At 51.9% G+C, this 18,922-nt stretch overlaps 7 protein-coding genes across 7 annotated transcripts; 1 reads left to right on the forward strand and 6 right to left on the reverse strand.

Moving 5' to 3' along the window:
- Positions 1-905: 905 nt before the first annotated feature.
- PC9H_003436 (uncharacterized protein) lies at positions 906-3,471 on the reverse strand (the record flags this gene model as incomplete). The annotated part of the gene is made up of 6 exons (XM_036773029.1): positions 906-1,175; positions 1,231-1,362; positions 1,413-1,828; positions 1,877-1,904; positions 1,944-3,230; positions 3,460-3,471. 6 exons carry the CDS (start codon positions 3,469-3,471, stop codon positions 906-908), a joined length of 2,145 nt encoding a protein of 714 aa, XP_036634502.1.
- A 40-nt stretch (positions 3,472-3,511) lies between these two features.
- PC9H_003437 (uncharacterized protein) lies at positions 3,512-5,281 on the reverse strand (the record flags this gene model as incomplete). Its single annotated transcript, XM_036773030.1, has 2 exons — positions 3,512-4,131; positions 4,183-5,281. The coding sequence occupies 2 exons, from the start codon at positions 5,279-5,281 to the stop codon at positions 3,512-3,514; spliced, it is 1,719 nt and encodes a 572-aa protein (XP_036634503.1).
- Positions 5,282-6,855: 1,574 nt separating this feature from the next.
- On the forward strand, positions 6,856-9,354 carry PC9H_003438 (uncharacterized protein; the record flags this gene model as incomplete). The annotated part of the gene is made up of 16 exons (XM_036773031.1): positions 6,856-7,014; positions 7,071-7,140; positions 7,198-7,224; positions 7,280-7,328; positions 7,378-7,687; positions 7,744-7,885; positions 7,940-7,962; positions 8,018-8,041; positions 8,089-8,168; positions 8,224-8,257; positions 8,310-8,638; positions 8,691-8,714; positions 8,767-8,836; positions 8,889-8,937; positions 8,991-9,154; positions 9,205-9,354. 16 exons carry the CDS (start codon positions 6,856-6,858, stop codon positions 9,352-9,354), a joined length of 1,704 nt encoding a protein of 567 aa, XP_036634504.1.
- Positions 9,355-9,553: 199 nt separating this feature from the next.
- Positions 9,554-11,334, reverse strand: PC9H_003439 (uncharacterized protein; the record flags this gene model as incomplete). Its single annotated transcript, XM_036773032.1, has 7 exons — positions 9,554-9,850; positions 9,900-10,041; positions 10,090-10,202; positions 10,256-10,795; positions 10,846-11,091; positions 11,142-11,201; positions 11,254-11,334. The coding sequence occupies 7 exons, from the start codon at positions 11,332-11,334 to the stop codon at positions 9,554-9,556; spliced, it is 1,479 nt and encodes a 492-aa protein (XP_036634505.1).
- A 297-nt stretch (positions 11,335-11,631) lies between these two features.
- Positions 11,632-14,551, reverse strand: PC9H_003440 (uncharacterized protein; the record flags this gene model as incomplete). Its single annotated transcript, XM_036773033.1, has 3 exons — positions 11,632-13,723; positions 13,777-13,910; positions 13,964-14,551. 3 exons carry the CDS (start codon positions 14,549-14,551, stop codon positions 11,632-11,634), a joined length of 2,814 nt encoding a protein of 937 aa, XP_036634506.1.
- Positions 14,552-15,444: 893 nt separating this feature from the next.
- Positions 15,445-17,269, reverse strand: PC9H_003441 (uncharacterized protein; the record flags this gene model as incomplete). The annotated part of the gene is made up of 2 exons (XM_036773034.1): positions 15,445-17,102; positions 17,155-17,269. 2 exons carry the CDS (start codon positions 17,267-17,269, stop codon positions 15,445-15,447), a joined length of 1,773 nt encoding a protein of 590 aa, XP_036634507.1.
- Positions 17,270-17,474: 205 nt separating this feature from the next.
- PC9H_003442 (uncharacterized protein) lies at positions 17,475-18,850 on the reverse strand (the record flags this gene model as incomplete). Its single annotated transcript, XM_036773035.1, has 5 exons — positions 17,475-18,091; positions 18,174-18,241; positions 18,296-18,449; positions 18,500-18,742; positions 18,793-18,850. 5 exons carry the CDS (start codon positions 18,848-18,850, stop codon positions 17,475-17,477), a joined length of 1,140 nt encoding a protein of 379 aa, XP_036634508.1.
- Positions 18,851-18,922: the final 72 nt, after the last annotated feature.

Below are 18,922 nucleotides of genomic sequence, written 5' to 3' on the forward strand. Positions count from 1 at the left end.
CTAGCGCCGCAGCCGCACGCAGAAGAACCACACCCGTTGTTCTTGTTCTTGGGTGGTTGGTCGCAAGCACAGTTGGGGTAGTCGCATCCGGAAGTGTTCTTGGTCTCGCAGTTGGCCTGGATCAAATACGGAGTGTCAACGTTGGGGCGTGCAAGGATCAGCTTATTGTCAACTCACAGGCATGATAGTCGATTTCGTGGGGTTTAGAATATCGGGGGGTCATCCTTGTCGCTCTTATATACTCTCTCCCAGCCCATTCTCGGCCCGAGTTCTATCGGCCCCATAAGCTGGGCGACGCATCACTCCAGAGCATTCGAGGCAGATGTAGAGATAAGATACGGATCAAATCACCAGGAAGGATACAAGCGCAAGAATTCAATCTCAATACAGCTACTACAGCTCTGGTGCGACGTGGTAACAGTGTAGGGATTCTTCCCCAAATCGTCCAGTTGCCCACAGCATTCATCGATTTCCATGTGCTCTCAGTATCGATTATCATATTCGCGTACTCAGAGCGGGAAATGCCATGGCAAGTCTACAATACTACAGAACACCATTGGGTCCAAGACTCACGGGCCCCGCCAATGACTATCAGCGTCCAGAAGTACTTCTGCTGACCGAGCGCCGGCATCAAGGATACTCACTGACCATGGCAACTCCAGCCGACATACTATTAGATGCTGAGCAGATATAAATTGATACAAATGCAGATTGTACTGTGAATTGATCATGACCATGAAGGAAACAGTATGCACCAGAACTGCACAACATATGTAATGTACGAGAAAACATGAAGGGAAACCGAAACCATGCGAAGGAGAAACCGAAAATCATAATCTACTAGATACAAATCATTGCTTTGGTCGTTGGTCGTCGTAGTGTGCGTGCGCATGCGTATAAAGAGATCAACTGTTTCGCGGGTCCATGGGGAACTCGGTAACAGGATAGTCGTCCCACTGCTTCTCGCCGTCCAGAAAGCGTCGCAGTCGAGCGACCTGGGAAGATAAATACATCACTATTATCTGCATTTGGATATCGAGCTTCAGCTTGAGGATATCCTCGCAGGCTTTCAGCGCACTTTGTCGAGTGGTGACAAACATATTGCCGGAGAACCCCAGATCCTTCAGTGCGTCTATAAGCTCGCTGAACTCTGCGCACCACCCCAGGACGCCTAGCTGATCATGTTGTCAATTCTTCTTCATGATCGCAGCAAAGAGAAGGGTGTCATACCTGACCATATTGTTTATATTTTCCGTATAGAACGTTAGGTGCGGCATCAAGAGCTATCTCGAAGTCTTTGTTAAGCTCTATCACCTGGGGTGAGGGTACATATGGAGGCATAGGCTCTGCGACAGGGGGCGGCTGCGAAAGTCTAAATAAGCAGCGTCGTAAATGAGACGCAGCTCACTCACCGGAGGATGCGATGGAGGATTTTGAAACCATTGTCGATCAGAGTAATCCCAATCCCCGCCAATGTCTACGACATCGTTGCGCTTCCCGGCGAAATCCATGTTAGAAACTGGCGATGTAAAGAAACCTGCTTCTTTACAGAGTGTGTCAAGGACGAGCTTAAATCCCTCGGGGAGGGATGGGAGTTTGAGATCGAAGTTGGGTGGTGTAGACTGCTCTACAGATGGAATGAAGATTTCTGGGAGGTATGGGGGAGGGCTGGTATAAGAAGCGAGGGAACGTGTGTTAGGCGAGGCGGGAGCTAGTGATGATGAGGAAGCCGCTCGCGGGAATTTTGTCTGTAAGCTTATATACGGGACGAGGCTGCGGTTCCGATCGGAGTTGATGAACGAGGATGCAGATAGTCCAATATTATGTGCTGTTGAGAAAGATCCGGAACGTTTTATCGAAGGCAATCGCGACACACCCTTAACGCATGTCCGAGAACATGTCAGCTGACTAATTATAGGTTGCAGAGGCGTCTGACGACATACCTTAGGGGACTGATTCTCTTTCTCGCGTAGATCTCGGGTGGAACGGCGCGACCTCGTCGAGGCTTGAGAGACAGACGAGATGGAGGGTTGGCGAGAGATGGAAGTGGAGACAAGGGTGCTAGGCGTCGAGAGGATGAGTTCTTGATCGGTTTGTACTCCAGAAATCTCCAGCGGAGACAGAGGTGGGGAGTCGGCCGAAGAGATCGTAATGAGTGGGGGAATGGGAAGGGGCGGTAGTGAAAGTGACTGGAGTGGTGATTGGTGGGCCTCTGGTGAGATCGGCGAGAAGTCAGAAGTTCCGAAGTTGCCAACGTTCCTACTTAGCCACGATGGTGAAGGTGGGATGAATGAAGTGCGTGCGGAGATACCACCAAGTGACTCTGCGGTGAGAAATGGGGAAGGGGATGCGGTGAGATCCAAGGGACTGACTAACTCGTAACAAGGAGCAGGTGCTTCTTCAGGCTCTTCTGCAAGCGTGAACTCGAAGATTGGCAAAGTCCGTGGGGCTGCAAAGTGGTCGAAAGGAATATACGGTCCAGATGCTGGCGGAGCTGAGGCTGGTCGTGAGCGAAGCTTGGTCGATGGAGAGTAACTTGTCGAGATCTCTGAGATTGGCGTATGGAATGATGTTCGTATGACAGTCGCTGTGAGACTGGCAAATCGTCGGAATGAGGAAGATTTGCTTGCAATCGACGGTGCGACTTCGGACAGAGGCGTCTCTGGTGGATTGGAGGAATGGAAGCTGAAGAGTTCGCGTCTGCCGCTGTCTCTGTGTTCGGTATCGAAAGGATCAAAGCTTACAGTGGGCGACGAGGTCTCAAACGGAACGCTTGCTGGCGGCGGCGGGATGGTACTGAATGTCGAGGAGACTGGGGTCGGGATGAAAGTCGGAGGCGCTGGAAATTCCGCTACGAGATCTGCAACGAATTCGGGATCGTCCTGCTCGTCCTGCGCTGAACTCCGCGAGAGAAATGGAAGCTTGGCGCGCCTTCGTGGTTTTCCTGGAAGCAACGGGTGCAGCGAGAGGCGGGAGACGTTGGCGAGCCTGGAGAAGACGGTGTGCGGGGGTGATGGCGGAGGAGAAGCGCGATGATGGTCGACGGTGCTGGAACTACCGCTGGCCGGAAGCGCGCTACTGATAGAACTGGTGAAGTCGTCTCTGCTGATCCTCTGGAAGTCGTCGGTGTCGTCGTCGGCGACGCTGTCCCTTCGTGGCTTTGTGAAGAGAGTGGTCGGGTGGAAAGCAGTCGAGTTGCGCAGGCCGCGAAGGCTTTGTGCGAATCTCGACTGCAAAAGTCTCTTGTGTGTAGACGTCGCGAATCAGACAAGTCCCTGTTTCTTCAGGACTTGTGCAGAGCAACGGCGCAGACTCTTGCGATTTTCAATGAATGACAATCAGGCTGCGGCCCACAATCAGTGTGGAGAAGGCGTGTCCACCTCATGTCCACCCCGCAGATGTGTTTCGTGGAGAACACGCGTTTCCAGGCTGAGGGCATGACAATTGCATTGGAGATACATTGACGCACATAGATGAAGCCCAAAATAAAAAGCAAAAGAAGAGTACTACATTACACAAGAAGAGGCTGCTGCTCAGGATCGCCTTGCCGCGCTCGAATCATAGCACGGATGTCGCGCTTCAGTTCGGTGAAGCGAGGGAGGCTGATAGAAAGGGCAGGCAGCCTTCGTACAGATCTGGCCATTCCAAGCCCGACGACGATGTAAAAGAACACGAGCACGGGGACATCACCCACGGCTGCGTACAACGTGCGTCGCCTACGCAGTGGATACGGGATTCCGATATCGCGTTTCCAGGACCCTTCGCCAACTTGTGTCACTTCGGTCAACCCATGCCCCGCTACGCCACTGACGCCGCCTTCACCTCCGTCACACCAGAGCAGGGTACCCCCTACTTCGTCCGCTCGCTGCTTGGCCTGCTCCCACATGGCCAACCCAACCGTCCTATGCCACGTTCGCGCTGGTCCGAGTATCAGTCCCGGACGAGAGCCAAGGTTGAAGAAGGGCGACGGGGCCGAGAAGTCAAGACATATTGATGCGGTGACGTCGATAGGGCGAGTATAAGAAGGTGGAGGTGCCCAGTCAGTCTTGTTATAGCCTGGCGGCGCTGGCAACAGCATCGTGTACATAGCCGGCGGTACGTCCGAATGTGTCATCGAGAACGATTCCGCGACTGCATGCCATATTTAGTATAATGTCGCTGACAATATGCTAAGGAACTTACTCGGAACCAAATGGCGCTTGTAGTACACGAAGCGAGGTATGGGATCATTGGGAGCAATCAGAGCCATACCCGTTCGTCGGTGGCTGACTCTGGGATTGCTGATCTCGCTATAGAATTCTTCGAACGATACCGCGACGTGGGCCCGGCTCACCAGCGAACTGATGTTCTTGAAAGCCTCGTCCCGTTCTTCAGAGTCGCGGAACGAAACCGCGCCTTCTGGCCATAGAATGATGTGCGCCGATGCTAGCTTCTTGCTTTCTTCAATAAAATCGTGAAGGACGAGATGGCGGTGCTTGTAGCGGTGGTAAGACGGTATGACACACCCTACAGACAAGGGGGTGGTTCGTGAGGACTCAATCGGCAGCGGCGTTGAAACCAAGACGAAGGATGGGATGGTAAATAGACCAAGCAGGCCAACGAGGTATATAGCGGCGCGGGATGTCAATTTATCAGAGGAATTATCTTGTGAGTCGACTTCAACGAGGAGGGGGGCATCCTCGTGCTTGTCTGGGCCCATCAGCCAAGCGCCAAAGGCTTGCGACAAGACAGCAGCCCACGCTCCGACTATCCAGTCGATACCTGTCGGGCCTACGAAAGGCAATAACCATCGGTATTGGTCCACACTGACAATTGGACTCCAGATGGCCAGCCGACCGAAAGGGCTAGCGTAGGATACGGACGACCAGAGGGATGCCCAAAGGGCTGGGAATATGGTGAGCTGAGACCACGGCGAGTTCAGTTGCAGGCAAACTCGGACATCGATAAATATAATCAACAAAGTGATCAGTGACGATACGGAGGATAGGCCTAATAGGACACCGATTGACGTGCCAGGGGTCACCAAGGCATGCAACGAGGGCATGATTTGTCCGATAGACATTCCAGTGGTTATCCCAAACCACAGCACGGTGGCGCGTAGAATGCGGAACCTGCGATACAGGATCAACCGGGCATAGACTTGAGTCGTCGCCACCAAAAACACCAATGGGAGGAACGATGGCGTTGCTGATAAGAATGTTAAAAAGGCAAGTGCGGCCGACGCGCTGGTGAAAATTGCCGGTGAATGTCGATAGAAGATGGCGGCGCGTAACTGGTCCATTGTTGCGGCTGGCAAGAAGATCCAAGGTCAGACGTCTGGTATTTGAGAGCAGCCTGGTGCTGCGCTCGTGGACAACACGACTGTGCAGAAGCACTACTTAAACTTTAACGCCCATAAACGCCAACTTCTAACGTCACGTGACGCTTCGCCGCAGTTCAACGCGAGGCTCGCGTGTGAGCGCGCCATGAACGTTTGTCACTACGGGTGAGCGGCAAGTCCTGATAGTTGAGCGTTGAGCATTCATTGCGCCCCGAAGGATATGGATTAAACTCCTGTTGATCCTTTTATTTATCGTATACAATCAAACATCTGACCGCACGCACCTACAGGACATCATACCTCGATCACGCGTCGAGCTTTGCTTTCAGTACGAGGGCTTGGGCCCGCGGGCAACCAGTGACTCCTCCGAGCCGCAAACTTAGGGCCAGGGATCATCAGAAGGTCACCATTGGCTCAACTTCCTTCGAGAGCCCCTAAGCGAATAGAAAACGGTTGCAAGGTTGAGGGAAACTTTGGGTCGACCGAGGAGGGGCTTACCGTAACTGCAGTTACGCGTGCTCTTTCAACGATTCACCAACTTTGAGCTTGCGCGGAGAAGCCTACATCTGGATGCGAAAGACGACTGCACATCTCGACAGGAATGCCACAATCTAGCGTCGTCGAGGCGCTGAACCTCCTTGTAGGCTTCGTCGTACCACCCAGAGCACCGCATTGTTGAGGCCCGAAAGCTTGCGAACGATGTAACACGTACATCAACTCTTCCGAGACAGCAACCCGAAGACATCGTGGTAGGCTAGGTGTCTTTGAGCCGACACTTGCTTCTAGCTCTGATGCAGCCACAGTTCGTCGTATGAGTGAGTTATCTATGTCAAGTGACGATTTTCTGCGCGTTGACGACGAACGCCGTGACCTCCGGAAGCTATAGCGCTGGTAGCATTGGATTGGTCAATATTTCGGAGTCATAGAAGCGTCAAATTTCCATTCGAGGTGCGCTGATTTGTCGCCGTTCGGGGAAAACGTTGCTTCGCGCTGAACTCAGATTAGGTTGTCGTTACTGAAGATAGGGGAACCTTACGAAGTTACGAAGACTAAATCATATCCTTGTTCAGCAGCTTGATCGCAAGTGCCTCCGCTCGTGCGATTGCCGACCTCGGTTGAGGTTGGTGGAGTGTGGCGCATGTCGTGTACTTGTGGACGCCTCATCAAATCCGTCCAAGAAGCTTACACTGGCGCTCCTTCACCGCCAGTATCCGGTCGTATCAACCAATGGATGGAGATGATTATGGAGATGGTTCCAAAGAGGATGTCTGCATTCTTGACTCCGTCGAACTCAGACCCAGAGTCGATATCAATCAGGCGGCCCGGTAACTTGTTGATCTCTACCGGTTCGGTGTTCCTTGCGGCAGACTACCAAACCCCCTTTTCGTCCATGTGATCGACAAGCCAAGGGCCCACTGGTCGGTAGAGAACATATCCCGCCAGGGACGATATTTGAATCATTTACCCCGCACCCGTAAATATGGGGGCCTCCGATACGTTCCTTAGCTCTCCCCATCCACCCCGACCCTCCTGCGATGACCATCTTCCGTGGCCCGCCAACGCCTTATATCCCAGATGACCTGACCATCCCCCAGTTCATCCTAGACTCTCATCATCCCACACGCCCCGTTAGGCCCCATGGAATACCGTGGTTGATTGACGATGTCTCAGGGACGAAAGTTGGCTTCGACGAGGTAGACATGTTGATTCAGCCTGTTTGACGCCGTTACTCATCAATACGCGCATCCAGCTCCGAGCACGGAGTAATGGTCTTGCGAATGCACTGAAGATCCAATATGGCATTGGCGAGAATGACGTTGGTACGTCCTTTTATCGTGTGTTGACAGAGGAAACGGTCGTGCTAACCGGCGGGGAAGTTTGCGTATTCAGCAGCAACCACATCGGTATGTCGCCGACCTTACGCGTTGAATAGTCGGAGAATTAACCTCTCTCTTTTAGACTATCCTGTCCTTGTATGGGCTGCTCACCGCCTTGGGGCGACCGTGTCGTAAGTCTCCCTCTCAGCGGTCTTTACTAAACCTCACTTCTCGCTCCAGCACCGCCAACCCTTCATATACAACTGATGAATTAGTCTACCAGCTACAAATCAGCGGCTCCGGCATTATTTTTGCTCACCCAGGCTCTCTTGAAATCGCTGCTGAGGCCGCAACTAAGGCGGGCATTTCCCATGATCGCGTTATCGTCTTGGACTCCGTGGCAGGGTCGCCGTATAAGACCGTCTCCGAGATGATCAATTTTGGCTTGAGGCGGCCCGTCTCGTATGTCGAGCGCCGCCTCGAAGCAGGTGAAGCAAAAACGAAGCTCGCTTTCCTATGTTTCTCCAGCGGTACAACGGGCAAGCCCAAGGTACGTGACGTGCCCCCGTTACCGTGTTCACAGATTAAATGGTACTGATTTAACAGGCCGTCGCAATTTCTCACTTCGCTGTTATCGCGAACGTAGTGCAGCTCGCGGTTCATCATAAAATAGACGACCCTACGATTCCTCCAGAAGAGGCTAGGTTTGCCGTTGGGGAGGTATGCACAGCTGTGTTACCTTTCTTCCGTGAGTAATACCACGTCGCCATCTGGTAGTTGAGGCTGACTTGATTCTTTGCAGATATCTATGGGCTCATTGTCAATGTAAGTTCGCCAAGATCATTCACCGCATGATTGGGAACTGATATCAGTACCGAAGCTTCATTTCGCTCTATTTTGCGCAGTAAGAATACCCGTCACTTTGTGTGTTCAGCATCTCACACTTTGCAGATGTCAATAGTTGTGATCCCAAAATTCAACTTCACGGACTTTTTGGCCAGCATTGTTCGTTACCGAATCACCGACCTAATGTATTTTGCGTTGTGCTTATTTCTTCTACCGTTGTACTCACATTATCACCAACAGGATTGTCCCACCCATGCTGGTTTTGATTTCCAAGGTAAGCTTATACCGCACATCCACTCTAAAATAAGTTCAACAAAACTGGATAGCATCCCGCCGTGAAAAACTACGATCTGAGCCACGTCAAGGCCACATGGAGTGGCGCCGCCCCACTCTCGATAGAGCTAACTTTGCAAGTGTCGAAAGTCCTCCCCAATGCGATCATTGGCCAAGGTTACGGAATGACCGAGACTGCTACCGCCGTCACGTTGATGCCTCCGCCACAGCGCCTGGGAAACGGCTCCGTTGGGACATTGATGCCCGGCTGCGCCGCGAAAGTGATAAAGCAGGATGGCACACTTGGTGGTGTTGGTGAACTGGGAGAGTTGGTCATCACTGGGCCGAACATGGCATTGAGGTATCACAACAACGAGCAAGCGTGAGTTATCTCATTCTACCTCAATACTTTCTATGGACTGAAACCCTCTCAGGACGAAAGAAACTTTTGTGGACGGGTAAGAAGCCTTTAAATAATATCGTGCTCTTTTTTGTATTGACACTGTTTAGATGGGTGCACACCGGCGACGAAGTTTACTTTGACGTAAAAGGCGAGATGTTCGTCGTAGACAGGTTAAAGGTTTGTTGTTCATTCCAATCTATGTCGGCTGGTTTACTGATGGTGATTCAAGGAATTGATTAAGGTCAGGGGTTTCCAAGTGCCACCCGCTGAACTAGAAGGTTGTTAATTTACCCTCCTCATGTGTTCCAAGAAGCTAAAGAAGCCCGTTTAGGACATCTTCTGGGGCACCCATACGTCGCGGACGTGGCCGTGATCCCGCTCCCGGATGATTATAGCGGAGAGATCCCAATGGCTTACGTCGTACCCAGCACCGATGTTGCGGCTCGTGTCCGGGACCCCAAAGAAGCTGAGAAGGTCAAGGCAGAGATAATTAAGGTAAGGGTCTTGTCTCTCTTGGGAGGATCGCCCACTAACCCCCTTGATAGTACGTCGCGGACAACAAAGTGAAGTACAAGTGGCTGGCTGGAGGCGTTGAGTTCATAGATGTGATACCCAAAAACCCGAGCGGCAAACTACTCAGAAGAATACTTAGAGACAAGGCCCGCGCGGATAGGGCAGTAAAAGCCAAGCTTTGATCTACTTATGTATTCGTAGATGTTCTCTCGATGATACCTCGCCTCTGCACACATCTAGATAGAACTGGACCATTAACTACATATTGGATATTGTACTTACCTTGTACCCTCAAGCTTCATGCCTCGATTTGTCCAGTCAATGTTCGGTTGCTGAAGGATATTACGATGATGCATAGCGAAGGAAACAAGGGCCTATATATCACGATTTTACAACACGAGACTGTGCTGCCTGGGCAGCATTCATTCCCATCCATGTCTTCTCCACGAGCCCCAGTAGTCTCTGCATATCCGAACTCCAATCGTTCATCACATCTTCAGCAGTTCGTTTCGCCCGGAAGTTTATGATGCCAGCTGGTCGGTCTATCCGTGCCCAGATGGTGCCAGAGACTACTAATCGCGACAGGGTTTCTTCGGTTTGTTGGGCGGTGAGATCGAGGAGGGACATTAGGCGGGGAATGGTGATGCGTGAGTAGTATTCTGCTATGATGCGGATGTTCTAGGATATGGTGAGACAATGGCGAGCGTCAGTAATAAAGAATACGTACATGCTCAATCACTCGTGTATGCAAGTCCTCCCATCGTTTCTCCTGACTGAAGACAGGGGTTTGCCGTAGGAAAGAGCCGTAAAGCAACTCGATACCTGGCCATCTCATGAGTTCGTGTGTGTGGAAGGATTTGACGAGGTTACTGTTCACAAGTGAGGATAAGCGGAAAGACTGGTGCGAGAAGACGTACTAGTGTAGTTCAAGCGGCTTCAGTGCTGGGTCAATATAAAGACCGTGCAGCATACCGGCCTGCTCGTTGTTATGCGGCGCGAGGACAACGTAGTAAGTTATGTGCTCAAGTGCCTGTATGGGAAGACGATGAGATCTCCATATTGAGATGAGGAATTTGTACTCACAATCCGGCCTTTGTCTGTCACGTCTTCTTTGATAGACGGTGTTTCCCATACTTTTTGATAATATTTGGCAACGTCGAGGTACGAGCTTTGGTGCAGAGCGTGTTGGATCATAAGGTCGTAGAACTTGAGCTTAAGGTCCTGCGGTGTACTAATGAGCAATGAATATACCAGGAAAGTTTTATTACCTACTTCGTTCTCCTCCTCCTTCAAGAATTCTTCATTGATCTTGCGACCTCCAACCCTCACTTTGGTCCATTCTGGGTCACCACCAGACAACGAATCTTTGCCCTCTTGCCCCGCCTCTGCATCCTTCTGACGTGCAACTGCCACAAGTAGTCTCATCTGCTCAAGAATGAACTCCGTCTTCTCTCTACGTTCCATTGACGAGTAAGTCTCCACCTGGAGCTCGGAGAGGAGCTCAGCGGCTGTGCGAAGCGACTTCTTAGCATTCTCGGGTGTGGCTTTTGGGTCGTTCGAAAGAACTTCGTGATGGTGAGACAATAACAATGTCACTCGAGCGCGCGGTGTTTCGAGGTATATCTGTTCGGATACTGAATACCGAAATGAGGGATACTCAAGGCCACACTGACCTTGCCTTCCGTGACGCCGCGCAGTGTTTCCAGTAGTTCCAGCCATTTGTCAACCCCTTCCCGCGTCTTGATCTCATCTAACCACTGCATGACCTTCTCAGTCATCGTCTGCACAGCACCCTTCAGTTGTCCATGTTTCTTGGCCAGAATCGAGATACTACTGTTGAGTAACGCGTAATCCCGCGCAGAGTAGCAGTGCTGAACAATCGCGGAAACGAGTCGTGAAGTAGATGCAAGATCGGCTGCCTATAATTTAGTTAGAGAGATATCAAGTACACCAGTGGAGATCACCGTACATTTCGCGTCTGTTTCTCAAGGACAAAGAGCTTGTCGAGACCCTCCTGAAGCTTCCCTGCCTTCGTTCTTGTCGGTTAGGAACTCACAAAGTAAAGGGTGCTGAACACTCACCTTGACGAGCTTCTCAGCTTCTGGCAGCAAAGCGTCCACCTCCGGCGAGAAGTCCTTTTCTTGTTTCCTGTTGTCAGACATGATATATTGAGGTACTTTCAGTGATCGAGACAGTCCAACGCGCGTCGCAGTGATCTTTGCGCTTGTTTGATTCAGAGGAAGCCCCTGTCTGATCCACTTCCCAACCAGGACTTCTCCTGACATGGACGATTTGCGTTCAACTTCTGCTGCAGGAGGCTGCTCGTTTACTTTCTCAGATTTTGAGGCATTATAAGTTAAGGGCTCATGTATTTCAACAACCTGGTACGGTGCCAGCACAAACGGAAAAGAAAACAGAATAGTAGAAGTAAGCGACATTGTAATCATAATAACAATAGATTATGGACGGACTTGAGGAGGGGTCATAACGCCGGGCATACTGTCCATAGGTGTATCATCATAATTGGGAGCAGGGTCCGAGGTAAGCTGTTTTTCTGACATTTCTTCCTCGTTGCTAGTGCGTCCCTTTCGGTGAAGTGCTGACATAGACATATCGAGTATTTTCAAGGGGATGAAGAGGGGGTAGTAGATGAGGGCGGACGTTGCATAGAAGAATAGATCATATGATGAAGGCCGGGCATAATTCTTTTCTGAGGGAGTCGGTTGGGGGTCGGATGCAGCGGTGTCGTTGTGGCTGCTGGAGGAGAAAAGTGCCTCCACCACTTTTGAGAGGGTAAATGCAGATGGATCGATGTGGTTGGAAACGGAGGTTGGCGAGGTTGGCGAGGTTGGCGAGGGGACGACACCGACGTTGGCAACATCCTCCGGGATGGTAGCAGGTTTAACTTCAGGTGCGGAGTCGACCTCGGGTAAGACTTCGACTTCGGGGACAGCGTCGATGGCAATTTCAACAGTGGATACAACGGCGTCGACAGAGCTCTCCGACGTTTCTACGACCGCATCGACACTCGCTTCGGATGTAGGAGTGGTTGCGTCGACGGATGTTGAAACTTGCTCCACTATTGCCTCGACACATGCCTCAACGAGTGTCGGCGAGGCTTGCACGGACAGTTCAAACGTTATTGGGCGTACGCTGACGCCTTGGTTCCTTGTGGACACAGTAGCGTCAACACCTTTTTCGTCGGTCTCTGGCTTCTCCGGTTCCTGGGTCACCACAGACACGACGACCGCCTGTCTCTCCATTTCCCGGACGTCTTGTAGGAATGGGAGCGCTTCGGCTACTTTTTGCCAGCCCAGATCGTTGGCTTCGACGTACCCCGGTCGGTTGCGCTCATGGAACCATCGAAGAGTGTCGCATCTGGAGGCAAAATGACTGAGGAGGATAGCGACCTGCAGTGGGTCCTGTATCCAGGAATGGCCAACGTGCAGTCGTTGGAGGGATGCGGATGATACGTCTCGTTGGTGAAGGACCTGTTGGCTACCACCTTGAGCATTTACCACGACAGACAGGGTATGGAGATTCTTGCAAGCGCGCAGGAGCGGTGCGATATCCTCCAGAGTGATCTTCGGCGCTCCTGTTTGTGAAGGGAAGATCGCTGTGGGGCACAGTCTGAGCTCCTCAAGGCCAGGGCAGACGGCGGCGAGGTGGGAGAGGTCGGCAGCATGGAATATTGTGGATTCAGGGAGATCGATTTCTAGCCGTCTGAGAGCGGGGAGCGCGGACAAGAACTCGAGGGTTAGATGAGTCCCTCCAGATGCCAGCTTCGTAGTGGACCGCACGAGGTCGGCGAACTTCGAACCGCCAGTGGCAGTGATCTTCAATGAGTGAAGACTACGGCCGAAATGTTCGCAGAGAACGGCGCAAAGGTCTTGCCAGTCGGCCCGATCTGGTGGGTCCTCGATTGCGAGCTCGAGGTGGGCTAAGCGACTCGACAAGTGCTTCAAGAATACAGCCATATTGGAGACCTCCCCAGTGAGCTGGAGTTGTCGTAGTTTGGCGAAAGCTCCTTTCGAATGCAAGTCACCTGTTAGCCTCAGTGCGGATTTGCGGATCTCGGAGAAGTCGAGTTCATCTGCTGAGAAGACCCCGCTGTCTATTGAACCGATCGAGTCTGGAGTGGAATCCCCAGAACGTGGACGCATCATGTCGAAGAACCCTTCGACAGCTATCACCGAGCGGCCCGTCAAGTCAAGCTGCAAGCTTCTGAGGTGTGGCAGGGCCCCGAGCCATCTGCCGGCACCGGGGGAGAGGGCACCTGGTGCAACGAGGTTCACGCGACGTAGGTCAGTCTGAGGGGCCAAGAGCTCGGTGAAGTCGTCAGGGAGGGGGGTAGGTGATGCGAATGAGAATGATGTCAGGTGTGTACGATCGGAGACGTCCTTCAGGAAGGAGCTGAGTTGGGGGAACCTCGTTCCAATCTCGAGGTTCAAGGTCTGGAGCTCGGGATTGAGGAACATCAAGCAACGATCCAGACCGACGGGCGTCTCCGCGCGCCAGGTTAAATGACGGAGACCAGGAAGAAGATATGTCCTATTTCATCGAATCAACGACCTGTCGCCGCTCGTGCTGCGATAATAGCTCACCTGGGACGATACTCCTCGAAAATGGGGAACACAGTAGTCGAGACGTTGTTCGCCGACTCCTCGTATGTGATGCGTCGAACCTTGTCTCCGTAGAGAGTTACCTTCTCCCAGTCGGCCTGCTCAGGCACCTTCGTCTGTGAGGTGCAATCAGAATACCACCCAGGTAAGCAGAACATATTCAACGTACCAAACCAAGGCCAGGCTTCTTGGGTCGGCGGAGGAGGGGAGAAGGGAACATCCCTATCAATGGAATGAAAGAGTACAGGTCTCTCCAAAGCACATTCAATGCCGGTTCCGAGAAGGCCTTGCATGTTCGCGCCAATCTGGACACCATTCGTTTACCGGCAGTCGAGTCAAGGATACCCTCCAGCAACTTCTCCAGCACAACCGGGTCCCTCAGAACAACGGTAATGGGAGACTGGGACTGGTAGAACTTGTTGTTCTCAGCAGCACGAGCAGCAATAGCAGCTTGTTCGGCGTTCACTGGATTGTGTACGGAACCTCTCTTCTTCCCCTTCCCTTTGCCCTTGCCCTTTCCCTTAGTGACTGGCTCCATGTCTTCCTGTTTGTGTCTGAAGAGTGAACGGGCGATGCTCTTGATACTGGCGATGCTAGTGGTCGACTTGACTGACGAAGCAACCGAAATAGTACTATCTCTGCGGCGAAGGAAGCTGCTGCCGGCGGTGCTGTCCTGACGGTGAGGAGTGTTACGCTTGGTGTGTGCGATGGAATGTAATGCGGAGAGAACGTCAGAGACGACGGAGTTCGAGGACATATAGTTAGTCGTTCGTTGCCTTGGACTTCGCGCTTTTGAAGCACCTCTTTCTCCTCGCGGCATCCATGATGCTTGCCTTGCTCCTTCTCCGCAGGTGGGAGGCGGCGAGGCAGGACACGCGGGGAGGTTGCGAAATAGGATGATCTGGAGGAGGTGATGTGACTATGGGTCGAGCCGGTTTACTAGCTACCTTCTGAGTTCTGACGTCTCCTTCGGTATGAGGCCTGGGGAGTCGCTCGTGTCGATGTTGTTTCAAGGATGTCGCGTAAACACATTGCCCTGCCAAATGTGAGACGACACGTTCACTGAACGAGGATGATCGAAAGAAATTAAAATCTGATACAGATATTGATTTCGAGCATCCACTGCGTGCCGCATAGCTAGAACACTGTGGAAGTGTGTTCTTCTAGGTGCTGGTCAACATACGATGGGGTATGTTTCTCTCGTGCCCGGTAACAGCGAGGTTACATGATGCTTGGGCAACCGAGCAATGCTCTAAGCGCCTTCGGGAGCCCCCACACGTTGTGCAAGTAAAAGTCCCGCTGGGTGTATGTATGATGGGCGATCCAACCACGGCAACCACTGCTCATGGCGTCCCAAGAAGCTATGAGCGGTAATAGATAGGCACGACGAGAGGGGTAGAAGGACACGGGGTCGGTTAGATCATCAAACAAGGCGTGTATGAGCATAATGATAACTAGAAAAAAGTTGGTGACAAACCGGGAGGGAATATGCTGTGAGGATGCAGCAAAAGCCCAAGACACATCATGCGCACTATGAAGCCGTCAAAAGGTTGATGTGTCGAAAGTTCGCATCTACACTGCAGTGTAAGCTAACCGGGGAGCCCAATCAGTGCCCAGAAGTCCGAAATGAATTAATAGTGCACTGGCAAGTTACAACTCTCCAACCTCCCAAGGAACTGGTTCGCCTTCCCAATCATCATCTTCCTCTGTGACTGCCCCAGCTTTCGACTTCAATCCGTGCCGTCCTCTGTCGACACCGGTCTTGCTCCCCAACCCAAGCAAATCGTCTTCTCCATCTTCATCGCCTTCATCGCCCTCTCCAACACCCCATATCTCGCCTCCTCTGCGCGGATCATAGAGGCGACCCTTTGCTGGCCGCCCATATAGCAAACCCCGGACCAACTGTCCTTCGTTCGGCCCACGGTCCTTCGAAGGGTATGCCGAATTAATAGATAAACCGGCGAGTTTTGCCAGTGGGGTGGATAGAAGCGTCGTTGACTGATCAACCGGTTCGTCTGCAACTTCTTCAGGTAGCGTGTCAACATGACGCGGCAATGCGAGGATGGGATCCTCTATGTCCCGCTCCATAGCCGTATCTACGTTATCTCCAGTACGTTGCTGAGCTACAGCTCTACGATTGACGATGCGAATCTGAGACTCCAAGGTGTCCCACTCATCCGAGCCATCACTACTCTCGTTATCGTCCGTCTTAGATTTCTTGGACTTTTTCCGGTTATTGGTGACGGCTTTATCCTTGCCGCTCTTCGCGTTCTGTTTATAACGTTTGGGGGCGTATGGATCAGCGGGCGGTGGCGACGGTGGTATTAGCTTGACGGCGTGTTGAGTACCGTTTACATCCGAAGAGTTAGGACCATTGTCCGATTCGCCTTTTGAGTCGTGGCCAGAGTGATCGTCCGATACACTTAATCGACGCTTCTTCCTGGCATTCCCCTTGGATGCTTGCTCGCCGGGCTTCGACGGGCCTGCCTTCAAGGGATGAGAGGGCTCCATAAAAGTGAGCTTATTAGATTTGGTGTTCGTGTTCGTCGGTTTAGTCGAGGCATTAAGTTTAGGGAGATCGCTGAAGATATCGGTGTTCTTCGAAGCTGCCTTCCCCTTGCCCTTCGTGTCTAGACGGAGGGGTGCCATGTCCTCGAAGAGCAATTTGAACGACTTGCCTCCGGATGGCTGTTTGACCGGCGATTCACCCACAAAAGACAGGCTCCCCACTTGCTCCGCGTCGCTCTCCTCGTCATCTGATACCGACAGGCGTTTAGTCCCATGCGACATAGAAGGGTGTTCCAATGGTTTGAATGAAAGCAATGTTTGAGCTTCGGGGTTGGCGCGTCGTCTCTTGGGTTTGTTCGGGGATGGAGACACGGGTTCTCCACGCAGCCGCTTTCGAGCGCGAGTGATGGCGGTGTTCGGGGCTGGCTGCTGCTCTGGGAGTGCTAGCGGATTGATCATTGGGTATGGTTCAGCGGTGCTTCTCCCTTTGCCCTTGACTGGCGTAGCGAACGGATTCGGCCGGGGTTTGCTCGCATCGGAGCGTTGGGGTGGGGTAGGTACGTGTTCCTTTGGCTTCTGCTTCTTCTTTCGAGGAGAAAAGGGGTTGAACGATGTCAAGGGCGCGGTTGTCTCTGCATGACGCGAATGAACGAGTAGTGGTGCCTCTAACGAGGAGAGATCCCGGGGTTTGCCTCTCGGAGGAGTTGAAGGGGGACTTGAACGACTTGTAGATGCTTTCACGGGCTGAGAGGCCTGTGATTCTGCCTTTCTCAACCTCTTGTATAGCTTATACTTCTCCGCTGCCAAAAGAGTTAGTGTCAGATATGCATTCAAAGGAACACTTGTCACTACCAATGTGCGGAAGCTCCTTGATATCGTCAATAGACGCGTCTCTTCCATTTGTTTCTTTAAAATACCGTTCCCATTCCTTGATTTCAGTGCGGACCGTCGCGATATCTGCTGGCATGGAGGATGTGGTGGTAGTGGGTAGAGTTCATCGCTGCTCTCGTCGCGTTAATAACAATCAGTCACATGACCGGCCACTGTTCAGGGGCCAGTTGCGATTAGCGATTCAACGTCGCTTGTTGTGATTTTTTCAAGCAACTCCACTGCGAATGAATTCCAAGAGCATATTCAATTTTCACAGCTAGGATACGACATCGTCATGTACGCTAATCTTCTTGCATTTCAGTATCGTCGGGCTCATCGCCCTCAGATGCTTCTTCAGAGTCATCTTCGGATTCTTCATCACTGCTCTCGCTTTCATTGAAGGTGAGAGAGATGAACTCGTCACCAAGCTGAGCTTTCTCTGCTGTGAGATGCGGACTAAGATCAGGATCAGTGGGAGCAGCAGAAGCAACAACAGAGACGACGGCGGGTCCAGGCTTTGAGACACTTTCGTCGACTTTGCGGTTGCGGTTGGCCCTAATGACATGCGGAAGCTTGCATCTCTTGGTCGTGCAGCTACCTTGCTCTGCAAAGTCGGGGCACTCTCTGACATGCTGCTTGTCGCAATCCAGGCCCTTTTCGCAGTAGCCGAGGACAGCAAAATCTCGACATATACCTTCACGCGCACCAACATTGACGTGCGGGAAAGGACAGTTTTCTCTGGTGCAGCGACCTTTGTTGAGGAAATGAACACAGATCGGGGTGCGTTCCGGGGTGGGGTCATGCGAGAGGTGGCAACTTGATGCAGTGTTGGTGCAACTACCTTGAAGGAAGTTCCAACAGATGGCGATCTTGGCTGGATCGTGCTGATACATGCAAGTTAATCCGCGGTTACAAGACCCTGCATTAACGAGAAGGGATGCATTAGGTAAAAAAAATCGGGCCAGGCGGCCTTACTTGCTCGACGAAGGGCTTGGACGTACCTGTTGTCGTGAACCGAGGACATGGCTTATTGATATACTTCTTTGCTCGTTTCGAGTTGCGTCGGGATCTGTGCAAGTACGGTTTAGGTGTTGAGTTCCCTTGGTAGAGGTGTTGAACAGACTGGTAAGGGCGTTTAGTGTTGTCCAGAGTCAGATTACGATTCCGTTTGCCAGGTGGAGCTCGGCGACGGGGTATAGGCCTCGCTTTGATTGGAGGTAGTACATGTCCTGGCTTCTTGGAATTAACGTATTTTGCGGGAGGTGGTGGGGTCGGAACTTTGAAACAACAGTAAGGAGACATATTCACTGCTACAATATATACTTACGGCCTTTGCGAACTAGGGATCGTCCGGACGATTTGAAAGCGACACCACCTAGAACGACTTCCTTGGGATGATTCGAGACTGGCAGAGAAGAACTTGGGGTAGGACGAGACACAGGGTATGTTGGTCGGATATACTTGGTAGCTTGAGGAAGTTGGTAGTGCGGGTTGACATAGGCGTTGCTCCTTGAATAAGGTGTGGAACTTGGAGCGCTGGGCTGACCAGCCTTGTGATAGCTTATCGATGCTTTAAATCAATTAGCTGCAGATATTGACTTTGATGCAGAAAGTGTATACCGGTTAAACGGGCGATTTCGTTTCTCAATTCGGCTTCTGATGCTGCAGTTGAGGCCATACTTGATGGGGTGGATGGGGGGAATGGGGGAATGGAACTTGGAAACGATTGTCTCTATGGCGCTTATATATA

This window comes from Pleurotus ostreatus, assembly GCF_014466165.1.
Source record: "Pleurotus ostreatus strain PC9 chromosome Unknown scaffold_2, whole genome shotgun sequence".
Lineage (NCBI taxonomy): Eukaryota > Fungi > Basidiomycota > Agaricomycetes > Agaricales > Pleurotaceae > Pleurotus > Pleurotus ostreatus.